At 42.1% G+C, this 16,564-nt stretch overlaps 1 protein-coding gene across 4 annotated transcripts in view; it reads left to right on the top strand.

The window, feature by feature from the left end:
* Window positions 1–16,564, top strand: part of ACTN4 (actinin alpha 4) — a 100,002-nt gene that overhangs the window by 45,361 nt on the left and 38,077 nt on the right. For all 4 annotated transcript variants that reach the window (XM_089658216.1, XM_089658215.1, XM_089658214.1 and 1 more), the window contains exons 2-3: window positions 13,683–13,797; window positions 14,472–14,591. In XM_089658216.1, coding sequence (XP_089514342.1) covers window positions 13,683–13,797; window positions 14,472–14,591 — 235 coding nt within the window. The remainder of the gene's footprint in view (window positions 1–13,682; window positions 13,798–14,471; window positions 14,592–16,564) is intronic.

Genomic DNA, 16,564 nt, shown 5'->3' with positions numbered 1-16,564 from the left:
TTTTACAGGATTTATATAGCGACAGTTTACTCTGCGTTTTACAATATAAAGGGAGACAATACAGCAACGATACAGTTCAATACAAGAGGTTAGGAGGGCCCTGCACCTTGAAGCGTACAATCTAAGACAACATTAATGATTATACTTGGTTATTGCATTTTACAGCTGACCTATACCAAGGTACAATGTCTTAACAAGATAAATGGCTCCTGTTTTTTAAATTGTCTCCTATGAACAAGTACAAATTTGTCAGGGTGCCCAAACACACTATAATCTGATTGTACAATGCCTGTAAATCTCATTTACACTTACTAAAACAGTACATTAGGACGAACCTATACAGTCAATATCTTTCTCATCACACAGGTCCTTTTACAACATTGCATAGTTATTGGTAGAGCTAAAGGATATTCGATTGTAGAGTATGGTCCGCTTACAGATAAATTCCAGGCATTATATATTTTTACATAGTTAGTGTTCCAGCTTGGACCAATGTAACTAGGTATGTTCCATATCCAAATCTACAGCTCCACTCAAGACTCGTCCCTCCTTTTACACGTACAATTTTGGTGTTGGTCACTGTAGTCCATCTCCACTCGTCATCAGAAATATGAAAGCAATTATCAGCCACGCTCCACTCTTGGCTCCCCTTTCCGCATTTATTAGTTGCCAACAAAATGTTTCTACCTGGGAGTCAACCTTCTTTGACTCGTTTCACCACTCCTTGCTCACCGATCCTTATGAGCAAGCCAGGAGTGGTGAAATGGTTCATGGAAAGTTGGTTCCCAAGTGGAGCCGTTGTATGCAGTCATTTTGTTGACAACTAATAAATATGGCAAGAAGAGCTAAGAGCGACTGATACATTTTTCCATATTTATGTATATACCATACCTGGCTGATAACCCTGAAAACTGGAAATCGCTGTAGTAGACACCACTTTCAGTGATCTCCAGTTGATTCTATGCTAGACGGATGGCCTGATGCATTGTGAATACAGGAGGTTGGCACAGGTGCCATTCAGAGAATGGTTTACATTTTCTGAATGAATACAAAGCATTTTCTGATTGGATGAGGTGGAGAGCATGATGTCTCCATCCCGTTTCTGCATCTCATCTAATTAAAGAATGCTTTGCATTCATTCAGGAAGCACAAAGCATTCTCTGAATGGTACCTGTGCCAACCTCCTGTATTCACAATGCATCAGGCTGGCCGCTTCGTACGGGATCCAGAAGCTAGTGGAGATCACTGGAGTAGTGGTGTCTGCTTCAGTGATTTCCAGCTTCTAGGGGATCGGCCAGGCATTGTATATACATAGGTACATTGGTCCAAGCTGGAACAATGTACCTATGTAAAAATATACCATTCCTGGAATTCATCTTTACCTTCAGTCCTTGTAGATAAGGGTCTCTGTTCCCAAGCCTCCTCTGGGTTGGGAGTGGAATGCTGTGGCAGAAGCCAATACCTCCCTCTTATCAATGCTGATCTGGTTGGAATTTATGTAAAGCCATGATGGAAATATGTTGTCTGCCATTACTGACTTTTAAAAAAAAAAAAAAAAAAAAAACTATGCAAACTCCCGGATGTCAGTCATCTATTCTCACCTACCAAGTCATTGACCCAGTGTATGTGTTCAGCTGGTGAAGTCATAACTTCCAACCTGCATACCTGTTCTATGCTCTATGACTCATGAAAGGTGAGACGTATCACAATGTTCTTACCAAGTACTTGATTTAATTCTTCACAGCTGTCAATCAGTTTCAGACTTTGAGGGTGGGTTAAAGACCAAGAGCAAGCAACGCCTGTTTGTAAGAATACCTTGATATATCAGGCTTTAAAGTGGAACTCCATCCAAAACTTTTTATAGTCTTTGGGATAAAGTGGGGAGGAGTCTGAAGGCCCTGGCACAAAGAATAGTAGACTGTATTTAACTTCACAGCATGTTCACTAGATGTCAGGTTCGGCAGTGGTGGGAATGCGAAGAGTGTGTGCATGATATCTGCACAGGTTTCATAAAATAACATACTTCACGTCTACCCCTCCCATTATTTCTGGATGTTCCGGATGGTACTGACAACAAGGCGTTCTTCCCTGGGCATTTTCAATTGTTTTGTTTCTAGTGGGAAGCCTGATTCTTGTTTTTGGAGTTGCAGTTTCTATGGTAATGGAGTGATCACTTCCCTGTGTTTCATACTAGTGCTGCTCCATCAGAATCCAAGGATAGGCCGATCAGAGTGTGTTAAAAGCTGGAACTTGGTGCATAATCCATATTTACTTCAAAACTGATGGGCAAATCTGAAAGAAACGAGGCCCCCCTCATCTATGACTGGCTGCAGGAACACTCGGGGCTTTAGTGGCTTATATCACACAAGCCGTATATGTAGCCCTATTATGTAAATGTAAGTCAACCTTTTTAGAAAAAAAAAAGCGAGCACCTTTATACTACCCATCTTCAAGGCTCTGCTGGACTTGCATCATTAGGCGATGAGCTGTCGGTACATGCGTAACTGGTGCAGTGGTCCGGGGACTTAAAATCCCTGCTCTTCTCCAGCTTCTTCCTGCAGGGCTGCCCTAGAGCATTGCTCTGATCTAACCTGGAAACCCTGCAAAAAGAGGGAGAAACGTAGGGATTTCAAATCCCTGGATTGCTGCACTGGCTGCATGGGCACTGACGGCTCGTCACCCATGGAGGCAAGTACATAGGGAACCGGGGAGGAGAGGGTGCGATGTTCACCTTTTTTTTCAATTTTTTCTGAAAAGGTGAACTAACCCTTTAACCACTTGAAGACTCGCTAACATACCTATCTTACAGGTTTCAAGTGGTATACTGGGATGATGCTTGCAGCTGCAGGTATAATTTTTTTTTTCAGCTGTCTGCCCACTTTTTTCTAAAATACATCTGAGCAACTAATTGGCTTCCCCCTCCCCTCCTGCTGTCCGCCGGTGCCTCTCCAGGATCTAAATCCCATTGGAGAGCCTAAAACTGAAGCCAGACCGGAAGGTCTCTTATGAGCTCTATGGTATAGGAAACCGAAAGCGACGAGTACTGTCGCCACTTCTTTTTTCCCGGGAAGTAAACAGCGCCATTGTTAAATCTTGACAGCATTTGATCACACCGATCTTTGTTTGATCAGATGTTTTTAGGGCAGAGGAGAGGTCTGGGGTCTAATAGACCCCAGATCTCTCCATAAAGAGTACCTGTCACTGCCTGTTGCTGTCAAGTGATGTTTACATTCCTTGTGATGGCAATAAATTAAAAAAAAAAAGTTAAAACGTCCCCTTCCTTGTTCTTGCATGATAAGGCAAGAGCAATAACTCTAGCTCCTAATCCTCTTCTGTAACTCTAAACTGGTAACCTGTAAAGGCTTCTAAAGTGTTGTGTATAGAGATTTTTAAGTACCGTAGTTTGGTGTAATTCCACAAGTGTGAGCAAATTTTAAAGCGTGACATGTTTGGTATCTATTTACTCGGTGTAACATATTTTATATTTTACTGAAAATTCGATATTCTTTTGCTTGTGTGTATTAAATTCATGAGGGAGTGTAATTATTCCCAAAAAAATTGTTAGAAAAACTGCTGCACGTATACCATGTGACATTAAAAAAAAAAAAATAGCAAAACCTGCTATTTTATTCTCTAGAACCTCTGCTGAAATATAATGTTTCGGGTTCTAAGTAATTTTCTAGCAAAAAAATTTTTTTTTTCAAATGAAAACTGGGTTTTTTTTTTTTTTTTTAAATGAAAACAAAAAGCCAGTAAAGGCATGGTCTTTAAGTGGTTTACTTTTCTGGTACTGGATTAGTTATTATACAGGATTTATGTAGCATCAACAGTTTGCACAGTGCTTTTACAATGTGATTAGTTTAAAAAAAATAAAAATAAAAATCAAGAAGCCTGGTCTACATGGAACATTTTTCTGTAGGTTCTGATACTAGAGGTGTTTCAATATCTAAATATAAATGATTCAGAGTTTTGTGACAGTTTCTGATGCTGCTTTTGTGAAAGTCGGTTGATCTGCTAAGGCAGACTCCCAGAATAATTTATCAGAGCCTGACTGCCTTGGGAGACGTGAGGCGCACTGTGTATGTGCTTTTCCACCAGTGACAGCTATGACGTGCCGAACTAGAAGAGTGGGGCCTACGTTTTGTACCTGTTCCGTACAACTGTTAGAGGCGTGGTATCCCTATTATTATTTTTTATTATGCAGGATTTATATAGCACCAACAGTTTGCGCAGCGCTTTACAAAATGAAGGTAGACATTAGCAGGGCCCTGCTCGTTAGAGCTTACAGTCTAGGAGATCCCTATACACGTTATTTTCTTCACATCAAAGATTATTTAACCAAGAATTTTAATAGCATAAGATACCATAATGAACAGGTAAATGAGAATATGAATGCATTGGGAGAAGGGCTGTTCTCTATCCCTGTGCATTTGGGAAGTGTCTTGTATTCATCGTGCTCCGTTGCATTCTAGCAATCACCTAGGCATTCAGGTTCACTCAATGAACTGTTGTGGACTGTAAAGGGAAAGTAATTGGGTGCTAACAAGCATATTTCTGCAATAGGCTGCCTGAAACATTAAGGGGTATTAGTTGTATGACATTTGGATAGATTTTCTGCTAAGCAGACTATCAAATGTAGGTTACGTTTAGTATTCTCCACAGCAGAGAATTTAACTCCCCAAACTTCCAGGGATGTTAACACTGTAAATTCTGCCTTTTGCCGGTTACACAAACCTATTTAAAGAGGCTGACTGTCTGCATCTAAACCAGTGGTTCTCAACCTGTGGGTCGCGACCCCTTTGGGGGTCGAACAACCCTTTCACAGGGGTCACCTAAGACAATCGGAAAACACATTTCCAATGTGTAAGAGCAGCTACTGTGTAGAAAGCAGCTACTCTGTTAAAAGCAGCTACTGTGTAGAAAGCAGCTACTGTGTAGAAAGCAGCAGTATTGGAGGTAAAACGACACGTCATGAATTATAATTACTGGGTAAATAATTTTATGGTTGGAGGCAGGGGCGGACTGACCATTTGGAAACTCGGGCAATGCCCGAGGGCCCGGGGTCAGTGGGGGGGCCCCATGAGATGCTCCTGGTACCTTTTTTTCATAGTTTTTTTTGAGTTTGGGCAAGGACACAGGGGCCCCATGATCCCCTTTTGCCCCCTGGTTGGGGGTCACCACAACATGAGGAACTGTATTAAAGGGTCGTGGCATTAGGAAGGTTGAGAACCACTGATCTAAACTGACAGCATGAACCCAGTGCAGCTTCATTGACACAATCCTTCTGTAGGGGAAAAAAAATCTTGTTGGCGCCAAGAGTCACACTCATGTAATCATTAAAAACACATATATTCCAATATGTAGAGCAGATCTGAATTGGAAGTGAAAAAGGCCTGCTTCCTTGAACCAGTAGCTTCACTGTTTTCATGTGAAAATGGTGGTCCAGAAAAGCATGTGTAAAATACCTTGTACTTTTTTGGTTTTTGTAACCATGAACCCGAACAATTTTTCTGCATAAAATCCCTTATTTCGTCTCCTTGATCTTGCTTGGTTGAAAACTGGGAATAGTGAAGGAGTCTGGAGGTTTGTGCTGTCCACCTTGTGATCCCAGCTTGTACAGCACGTTGGAAAAGTGCTGCATGTTCTTTGTCCCTAGGTGACCAAAGCAACAAAAAAAAAGGGAGATTACTTATTTAAAGCAGGGTGTCAGACAAAGTAAATCTGTTCTCATGGTTTAGAGTATTTTCTCAGTCGTGACACCCTTTAAAATTATGGACAATCTCAAGGCACCCTCTAAAACTATGAACAGTCCTGAGGCACCTCATTCTAAAATGTAAATAAACTATTCTAATAGTTTCATATAACACAGTAGGATTCCCACACTTGGGACACCCAATGTTAGAGGTAATTTATTCTTCCATAGTAACTACACTTTCGCACACTGGTACAGAATGGTATTCCATTTTTCTCTTTTCCCTCAGTTTTTTTTTTTCCCACCATTGGGCTAAAGTGACCCCAGCACTGACAGAGAGGGGTAGAGGAGGGTCAAGCAAGGATGCTGTGCAGGCAACAGACATCCTCCTTATCAACTGATGTCATTGGTAGTCAGGACGCTGGTGGCTAGAAGGTTGTAATGGTGCACAATTAAACCCTGTGGCTTTGTGTAACCTAAAGGCGGGCTTGTATACAAGTTTTCTGGGCATTTTTTTTACCCATTTTGCCAAGACACCCCTGAAGAAACCTCAGGCAACCCAGGGCGCCTGGGCACCCTGGTTGAAAAAGGCTGGTTTAGAGGGTCAACTAATTAGCAACTCTTTCTGCTTGAGAAACTCTGAATTATTTTTTGGAACTCTGGAATAAACCAAAGTTAACCTACAGAACAAAAGAACTGTCTTAGTGTTCTGCATGTTGAAGTCCATCTTTATAATGACCAGATACCTGCTGTTGCCACAGTTTGTCTTGACCTATTTATTTTTTTATTTTTTGGCTGTTCTTTCTGAAATATTTCAGCATTGTGTCTTTTTTGTAAATTTCCTGTCTGATGTCAATTTGTGACTTCCTGTCACGTTGTCCTTACAATGCCTATGTTCATCTCCCTCTTTGGTACATCAGGCCAGACCTATATTAGTGGAATCTGGTCTGTAACATAAATGTGTACATTTTGTTTTCTTTCTTTTGTGTGTATTTTTTTACACATACTGGGATTGAATTGTGGAAAACAGTACAGTAGTGAATGCCAAGCAGGCAACTTTTCGCTTAAAACTGACCTCTGGCAGTTGACTAAACTGTACCCTTGCAGCGGAGGCCCAGACCCTGTAAGGGTTAAACTTTCATTTTGTCTAGGGGAGCAGATATAAGGTGCATTACTTGCTTCATGCCTCACTCCTCACTCCAGCTTTCTCTTCTGACTGAAGCTGTGGGCTATCAGACGGTGTCAGCATGTGCAAAGCTGTTAACCTGCATTGTACATGAGATGGATGGAGAGCTAGTACTGGAACCAAGAATAAGGTATTACAACTTATCCCTGCACCTTTTTACTAAATGGGTATTTATCATTTTTTTTTTTTTTTTTTTAACCATCAAAAAGTGATATTTCCTTTTACAAGTGGAGTCTTTTAGACACTCGACTTCTTAAAGTGATTGTAAAGAGTATATATATTTTTTTTAAATAAATGGTTTTATACTTGCCTGCTCTGTGCACTGGTTTTGAATGGGGCCTGATCCTCCCCCATTGGTGCTCCTGGCTCACCCTGCCACCTGTTACAGCCCCAATGCTCAGTGTCCAGATAGCAAGCCACTTGCTATAAGGCACTTGTGCGCGGGCCCAGTTGATCACCTCTTAGGCCCCATTCAAATATGTGGGAGATGTCCAGGGCTGATCTTTTGCAGGTAATCACTCCATAAGCTACAGGTGTTGCCAGCCTTCTGTTGCTTAAGATAGGGCTGCCACCCATAGCTAATTGCTGGAAACACGAACACTGCATCTCGCACACGTAATCACTAACAGCCCCATCTGGAAGTGTGCATGGGGTCTTATTGACTTAGTGTCTGCCTTCAGGTCATGGGGACTATTGGGTTGTTTCCTGTGTGTGTGTGTGTGTGTGTGTGTGTGTGTGTATGTATATGTGTGTGTGTGTGTGTGTATATATATATATATATATATATATATATATATATATATATATATATATATATATATATATATATATATATAAAATCTCCATATGAGATATTTATAAGAAAAAAAATACCTTCACCAGAATGTGAGAGATCTAAGAAACGGGATTTAATGCTCCAGCATGAAAAGCTTTGTTGAGTGTACTAATATTCAACACTAAAAAGTGAATTGAAGGCAGCTTTGTATTCAGATTCCAAACTAAAACCAGCGGGGCCCTTAGAAGCCAGTCAGGCACATTAGGTGTGGCAGGTAGTAAGGCGCACAGGGCAAGTCATTGCACAGAGAGCACAAGGCGTGGACACGGGAAGTGCTTGTGACTTCAGCAGATTTGCATTCGGCACAGCTCACCTGCCCCTTCTCAAGGACATCCCTCTCCTGCCTCTGAAACTGTGACCTGGAAGGTGAAAGAATGTGAGGAATTAGTCTCTTTGCGTGTTCTGGTAGGGCTGGGCTCCCAGCATGGGGACTGGGTGTTGTAATTCTTTACTGTGCAACAATGGAAATGTCTAATCTGCAGGTGAAAGAATTTGGCAGCACGGTATGAGTAAGTCTTGATGCTGTAAAAGGTGCTCCATCCAAGATGTCCTCATTCTATCCATATTGATGTAATAATGAGGTGTGTAGATAGGGTCTCTCCCCTGTGCTACGCCCTGAGACAGTTTCTGTATCGAGATCCTTCATGTAATTATACAGGAACTTGCCCCTCCCTTGGCTGTTATTGCATCAATGTCAGACTTGCAAATTAATGCAAGCAACTCCAACTCTCCCAGACAGAATATCCCGACTCCGGTTCCTGCATGGAAGGGGTGGAAGAAGGAAGCCAGTTTTGTCAAAACTATTAACAAGTGTTATTTTATTTGGGGCAGGAGATATAGATAGTATTAAAATATCTTTGGTACCAGTGCAAGCTTTGGAACCGTGCAATCTGTAGGTGTTCATGAGGTCTCTGTGCTTTTTTAATAGACGTGGAAATGTTCAAGCCACTTCCTCTCCTCGTATGATGTGTCCGTATATGTGTGGTGCATAAGCGTGTGTGTGTACGTGTGTGTGTGTATATATGTATATGTGTATATGTGTATATATGTATATGTGTGTGTGTATATATAATGTGTGTGTGTATATATATATATAATGTGTGTATATATATATATAATGTGTGTGTGTGTGTGTGTGTGTATATATATATATATATATATATAATGTGTGTGTGTGTGTGTGTGTGTGTGTATATATATATATATATATATATATATATATATATATATAAATGTGTGTATATATGTATATGTATATATATATATATGTGTGTGTGTATATATATATATATATATATACTTTTTTTTTTTCGCCATTTAAACAGACGGACAACACAATGATAACTTTGAGGATCTCCCAATTCTCTACTTTACACATGGAGATGTGGCACACAGGGGTTAACTGCATGTATTGTGTGTGCAGAGGATAGCTGTGAGCGATAATTGTGCGCCTATTTCAGGAGCTGTGAGTCAGTCGGGTGAGGGGGGAGCTCAGGAAATGACCCAGATCTGTTTTTCTTACTAGAGATTTCTGGGCTGGCACCTGATTCCAGCACTAAGGAAGAATTTACACCCCCGGGCTCTGCCCATCTGGCATATCATGGGTGGCGCTGTGTCATGGGACTGTCATCTCGTGTCACACACCAATTCAAAGACCTTTCTCCTTGTTCTTTGTATTTTTTTGTCTAGTGTTGTAAATCATTTATTCTGCTTTTATGTATTGATTTACTCAGGAGCTACCCATATGCTGTCCCTTATGAGGTACATTGGTTACCACTTTTTAAGGGATTATCAGCATTTGGGGAAAGGTTGGGTCCTTCAGTGTGTTTTTGGAAACTTTTTTTCCCTGTAGTATATAATAGAATTACTAGCTGACCTGGCCTATTGAAATTGCACATCACTGTGAGAAGATGGGGAAACTCAACAGCATGCCAGTAATAGTCTATTGAGAGGTGATCACCGATACTAAAGGTGCCTGCAGACTAGTTGGTCAGCTGAATTGCTGTGCACAACCCAATCACTGAGCAATCCTTCTAAAAACCTGTTTACATTTAAAGAACATGCCTGTTTGTGCCTATAGATATGGTGCAAGAGCAGCAGGTATGTGGCCTGCCTGGGGAAAAACCATGGCTGGAGACCAAGATAGTCCGTCCTTGGCAATTAGTGCTTATTTCAGGCATTCTTAGCTGATGTATATTTTTATTTATTACAGGTACTTGTATAGCGCCATCAATTAATGCAGCGCTTTACATATATACTGTACGTTCACATCAGTCCCTGCCCTCATGGAGTTTATAATCTAAGGTCCCTAACTTACATTCATATACATATTAGGGCCAATTTAGACCGGATGCAACTCGCCTACCAGCATGTCTTTGGAGTGTGGGAGCAAACCAGAGTACCTGGAGGAAACCCATGTAGGCACAGAGAGAACATGCAAACTCCAAGTAATAGTAGTGTCATGGTTTGGATTTGAACCGACAACCCTACTGCTGTTATGTGTAAGTGCTAACAACTTAGTCACTGTGCTGTATAATATACTAACATCCCCTTCATAAACAGCTAATTTGGGTAAATATTCAGTCTCCCTCTCTGTAGATTCCTTTTTAGCTCCATATTCACCTTTCCAACCGCTCCGTTTCCGCCACCCCTCTCTGCCAATCCCTCCACTGGCTTCCGATTGCGCAACGGATCAATTCAAAATCCTAACATTGACGTACAAAGCCGTCCACCACACTGCCCCGAACTACATCACTGACCTAATATCCAAGTACCGCCCAGCACACACACTCCGCTCCTCACAAGACCTCCTTCTCTCTAGTTCCCTGGTCTCCTCCTCCCATGCCCGCCTCCAGGACTTCTCCAGGGTGTCACCCATCCTCTGGAACTCCCTGCCCCAACCCATCAGATTATCACCTACTCTCCTCTCCTTTAGGTGCACCCTGAAAACCCATCTCTTCAGGGAAGCCTACCCCACCCCCTGCTAACTTGACCGACCTCCTCCACTCTTCCTACCACTCCATCCCCCACAGCTATCTCCTCCTGTGCCACCACCCCCTCCCTCCTAGACTGTAAGCTCGAAAGAGCAGGGCCCTCAATCCCCTCATGTTTTGCATTGTATTGGTATTGTTCTGTCACATGTTCTGTCCCCCTTTGTAATGTACAGCGCTGAGCGAACTATTGGCGCTTTATAAATACTGTATAATAATAATATTGCATTCGCTAGTGCAAAATCCATGTTCCAGAGCAGGCCTGGATATTCTGATTTTTACCGAGAGGGCCTCCCATTGGGAATAAAAGAAATATGCTAGGAAAATAAAGGGAAAACCATTGCTCTTATTCCCTGACTGTCTTCAGTAATTTGACTTTCTAATCTTCATTCTTATTTTTTTGTCAAAATATAAGAAAAAATTGATAGTCTAGCCATAGTTGGAGAAAAAAGCAGAAAAAAAAGGCATCTCTGGCTACATTACTTGCCTCCTCTCTGATACTGCCTTTTGCAGTAATTTCCTTCTGCCACTAGATCTCCTCTGTCTTCATAACCTCCTGCACTCCCTGTGAGTGCAGGGTACTATAGACCTCCCTTCCAGGAGGCGCAATCATGCTATGAGTAAGGTTTCGGCTGAAACACGTTAGTGTGTTATTACTGTATCCTGCTATGTAGCCATTAAAGAATTGTTCCAATGGATGTCACTGAGTAGCCGGCTTCATTGTATCAGGTGTAAAAAAATATACATACATACATTGCCTGGGGGAGAAGGAAGTGAGCGGGGGAAATGCTGAAATTGGGCTTTAGTTTTGTATCCGTACAGTCATGCAGCTAATGAAATAGGCTTGGAAGGAGCACAAATTGGATGCTGTGTCCCTTTAATTTAAAATCCTTTTAAATTTTGCTGTCTGTGACGTTTGCTGAATATCCGTGAAAGGATGGACAGCAAGCTATCTATTAGCCACATCCATGTCTGTCTGGAAGGCTTTGCTATTCCGTGTACGTTTTAGAAAAGGTGAGCCTCAAATGTCCACCAATCATATTGATCTTTAGGCTGCATTTAAACTAAGCACACATAGATATTCATGTACCTTAAAGCGGAGTTCCAGTCTCCAGTGAAAAAAAATAAGTCCGCAGGTACAAAAACTGTAGCTGCTGATCTTTAAGAAACAACCACTCACCTGTGTCTTGATCCAGCAGTGTGCTCATCACAGCCAGATTCACTGGCCGTCCTCTGTCCCCGGCATCTTAACTGTGGGCACCTGGCTGTGACAGCTTGCGGCTTCACAGCCAGGTGCCCACTGCGTATATGTGTGACCATCACTGCGCATTGTGAATGGTCGCGTAGTCTTCTAGCACCTGTCTTATGTAGGTAATATGTGACTTAAAGTGGAGTTCCACCTGAAAAAATAAGTCAGCAGCTACAAAAACTGTAGCTGCTGACTTTTAAAATATAGCCACTCACCTGTCCCTCGGTCCAGCAGTGTCTTCACCACCAGTCGTCTTCTCTCCCTGGCACCGGTATCTTCAGTGTGGGCACCTGGCTGTGACAGTTTGCAACTTCACAGCCGGGTGCCTACTGCGCATGCACAAGAAGCACTGCACTTTGTGAATGGCCCCATTGTCTTCTGGCACCTGTCACATGTCCCAGAAGACTATGGGGAGGGAGGGGGGAGGACAACTTCCGCTTTCGATCGCATAGGCAACTTTGGGTATCCGCTCGCTCCCCAAAGGTGCCAATCCTTAATGGGGAGCAGGGGACAAAGGCCTAAAGCAGAACTTCCCCTTTTGGGTGGAGCTCTGCTTTAAGTATATATTTATCCTTTTGTGTTAAGATTGCACTTTCAGATATGCTGCTCTGTACTGTTTGTCATTCAGAGTATAATGGTGTCATTTGCATTTTGACAACAATTGGGTTAATGGTTTAAAGCACTCACAATGAAATGCCAACTCCACTTTCACTCCGCTCCTCTTAAATTGTTTTGTTTTGTTTTTTTACCCACCCCTTTCTAAACTATTTCACCTGGTGTAACATTTTCCTTACCTGGTAAAGCCAGTTATACTCACCTTTAGTTCCTTGTTTTTCCAGGGCACGCCTTGTTGTAACCCCCTGCGGGGACTGCTAATCCAGTGCCACAAGTTAACCCTTGCTGCCTGGTCCACTTCAGGGTCATTGGTTTGACATAAGAGCTCTTCTGGATCTTAAAGGGACCCCTCCTTGTTTTGGCATGTGCTGTTCAGTGAAGCCTGATTTCTAGTGTTACCCCCCCCCTTCTCAGTCTTACTGCCCAGGTGATTACAGAATGCCAACATACAGACAAATCAATTTACTGATGTCTCTTGCATTTGAAAATATATTCAGCATCCTGTTATGTATATAAGTGTGTGTGTTTTCTTCTATCTGGAGTTCAGCTTTAAACCTTGACCCTCATGACTTTATGCTAGGTATGCCAGCAGCAGTTGTATTGGTTATTTTGGATTGCATACTGGGAACAGCTTGTCATGTCTTATCGGTGAGGGCTGCAGTAACTGTGCTTGGTAGTCTAGCTACATATCAACCACAAGCAGTCAGTGATCAATAGGAAACCGTTCTTTCATTTCTAATAAGCAAAATAGACCTCAAAGCCCTCAACTTTTTATTCAGTCTGGATAGAGTGGTGAAGACTGCGAACCTCTTACTCAAGTTCACATCTGAAAGGTTTGCCTTCACCTGTTCAATGACCACACTCATTATGACCAGAAGTTAGGGAAATGTCCCTCTACATAAACATGGATGGAGATCTAAAGGGTTCCAGCTCTTTTCCTTTTATACAAAACTGAAATTACAACTTAATCAAAGACTTCACCAGTGGTGTCTACCACAAATGCAACAACTACTAACTTTGATAAACAGTCACTGCATGAAAGAAGTGCTGAAAAGCTTGCAATTTTTGTTTTAAAGTTGAACCCTTGATTGACCTCCTTCTTCTTCTTCCCACAGACTTTCACAGCTTGGTGTAATTCCCACCTGAGGAAAGCTGGCACTCAGATCGAGAACATCGATGAGGATTTCAGAGATGGGTTGAAGCTCATGTTACTTCTGGAAGTCATTTCAGGTGAGCTCCAAACATGTTTCCTTGCTGGGTCCTTGGAACCTGCTTTTGAGCATTTTGCCAATAGATACTGAAACTGTACATACTAGATTGACACATTTTGGGAATATAATGATGATTACGTCATTCAAGGCCAACCAGTTGAATTCCAAAAACCTTTGTTTGCCTAGTCAAAAGGCTGAAACTTCAACAACCACTGCTGCCAAATGTGCTGTACAGAAGGGAGATCTTGTAGAACTCACAGAATCATTAGATCTAAAATCAAGGCAAACTGCTAAATACACAGATAAAATAGAAATTTGGGAGCTCTTTTGCATGCCAAATGATTTGTATATCTGTTTATTCAGACTTTAGATTTAAGCCTTGTCCACAGATGAAATGGCCAGGCTCCAGTAAATACAACAAACCAAATCTTAAAGGTTATGCCCATTACAGTTGATAGTAATAGAAGGTGGAGTCAGGGCAGTGGGTATGATTTGTACACCATGTGCAGAAGGCTTCCCTTTTTTTTTTTTTTTTCCCCTCTTGGACTTGTGGCTGATTCTTTTGTGGGCATGTGTGTGAGCCAGAAAGAGCTCTTTATGGCACCCATCCTGTGAGAGAAGCAGCCGGCAGGGCTTAGATCATTTGAAAATCATTCTGGAAGGATTGTGCTGATTTTGATATGTTTCTTTCAGGGGAAAGACTTCCGAAACCGGAAAGAGGAAAAATGAGGGTCCATAAAATTAATAATGTTAACAAAGCTTTGGACTTCATTGCAAGTAAAGGAGTGAAGCTGGTCTCTATTGGAGCTGAAGGTACTTTTCTGAAGTCATGACCTCTAACAATAAAGGCACTGTTTCTTTAAAATAACTTCCTTGCATCCTCATTCTCATAAGTTTGTCATCCATTAATGGGGGTTTACAGATTTTAAAGATTTTGGCACGCAACAGGAAAATTGTTTGAGACAGGCGGTCCAGTCTAGAAGCCAGTAGAGAAACAGAAGTAGGCAATATGCTTCCAAAATCATTTAGATGTCAGTTGTAAGGGTTTGCATGCATTAACCCTAGACTCCCATCTGTCCTTTCAGCCCCAAATCCAATTGCCGTCCAAATCATGTAGACTTCACCTCCACAACATCTCCAAGATACGACCATTCTTAACCTCGGAAACTTATTCACTCCCTGGTTATATCTCGCCTTGACTATTGTAACTCCCTCCTCATTGGCCTACCTCAGTGTTTCTCAACTCCAGTCCTCATGGACCCCCAACAGGTCATGTTTTCAGGATTTCCATTATTTTGCACAGGTGATTTGATCAGTTTCACTGCCTTAGTAATTACCACAGCTGTTTCATCTGAGGGAAATCCTGAAAACATGACCTGTTGGGGGTCCATGAGGACTGGAGTTGAGAAACACTGGCCTACCTCATCGCAGGCTATCCCCTCTTCAGTCTATCATGAATGCTGCTGCCAGACTCATCCACCTTACTAACCATTCTGTATCAGCCACCCCTCTTTGCCATTCCCTCCACTGGCTTCCCATTGCCCAACGGAAAAAATTCAAAACATTAACAATAACATATAAAGCCATTTATAACTCTGCCCCAAATTACATCAGCAATCTTGTCTCCAAATATCACCCAAACTGTACTCTCCACTCCTCACAGGACCTCCTGCTCTCTAGCTCCCTTGTCTCCTCCTCCCATGCTCGTCTCCAGGACTTCTCCAGAGCTTCCCCCATCCTCTGGAACTCTCTACCCAATTTATCAGACTATCGCCTACTCCGCTCACTTTTAGGCGATCTCTGAAAACCTATCTCTTCAGGGAAGCCTATCCTGCCCTCAGCTAATAATGCAATCTTCTACTCTTCCCACCAGTCCATCCCCCACAGTTATTACCTTTTGTACCACTAACCCCTCCCTCCTAGATTGTAAGCTCCATGGAGCAGGGCCCTCCTATCCCTCTTGTATTGAACTGTATTGTTGCTGTATTGTCTCCCTTTATATTGTAAAGCGCTGAGCAAACTGTTGGCGCTATATAAATCCTGTATAATAATAATTATACTGTATACCTGGCTCTAAAAATGTATCAGTTCATCACTTACTATACGCTCCCCTGCTAGTTTTCTTAGAATCCATCACCAGTTCATGGAGCTGTATTACGACATATACTGTAGCTGATATTTGTATTAGAAGATTAACTCCAGCACAGAGCTAGACTGACCTTCACTATCTGGCTCAACTTTTATTATGGGATACAGAGTGCAATCAAATATTCCACAGTCTTTTATAGGGTAACTTGAGCTAAGAGACATGAGGCCAGCCACTGTTATCCTAAAGCTTGCCTGAGCGTTGCTTATTCAGGGCAAAGTGTTGTTTAACCCTCCAATAAAATACTCAGCTCCCCTTTCCTTCCTGCCTGCTACATTCTGTGTTGAGAAAAAAATAAATTCTGATACTTCCAGGTATATGGCCATGCGGCAGCGTGAAGCTGATCAGCATTGTCACAGGGGACTCCATAGCCCTTTGTGGGCTTCAAATGCAGTGACTTGTTGCTAACACAGGCCTTGCTTTTGCTCCCAGTGGGGTGTGTGTGTGTGTGTGTGTGTGTGTGTGTGTGTAAAAGTGGCGGTGATTCAAATTGCGCTAAATATTGGTTGTGCCTTACAGGGATGTGGTTAAATAGAGTCTGAGATGAGTTACAGTGCAGAATGTGGTAATATTAAATAGGGAATGTATAGTGCGCAGTGTACGGCCGTGGGTATTATGTGCAGGGAGAGGAGTACGGAGT

The sequence above is a fragment of the Staurois parvus genome, unplaced genomic scaffold, assembly GCF_062004578.1.
Source record: "Staurois parvus isolate SC_StPar_1 unplaced genomic scaffold, SC_StPar_1.0 ptg001058l, whole genome shotgun sequence".
Taxonomy (NCBI): domain Eukaryota; kingdom Metazoa; phylum Chordata; class Amphibia; order Anura; family Ranidae; genus Staurois; species Staurois parvus.
Note: the sequence above shows the minus strand (reverse complement) of the source record. Positions and strands in the feature narration are given on the sequence as shown.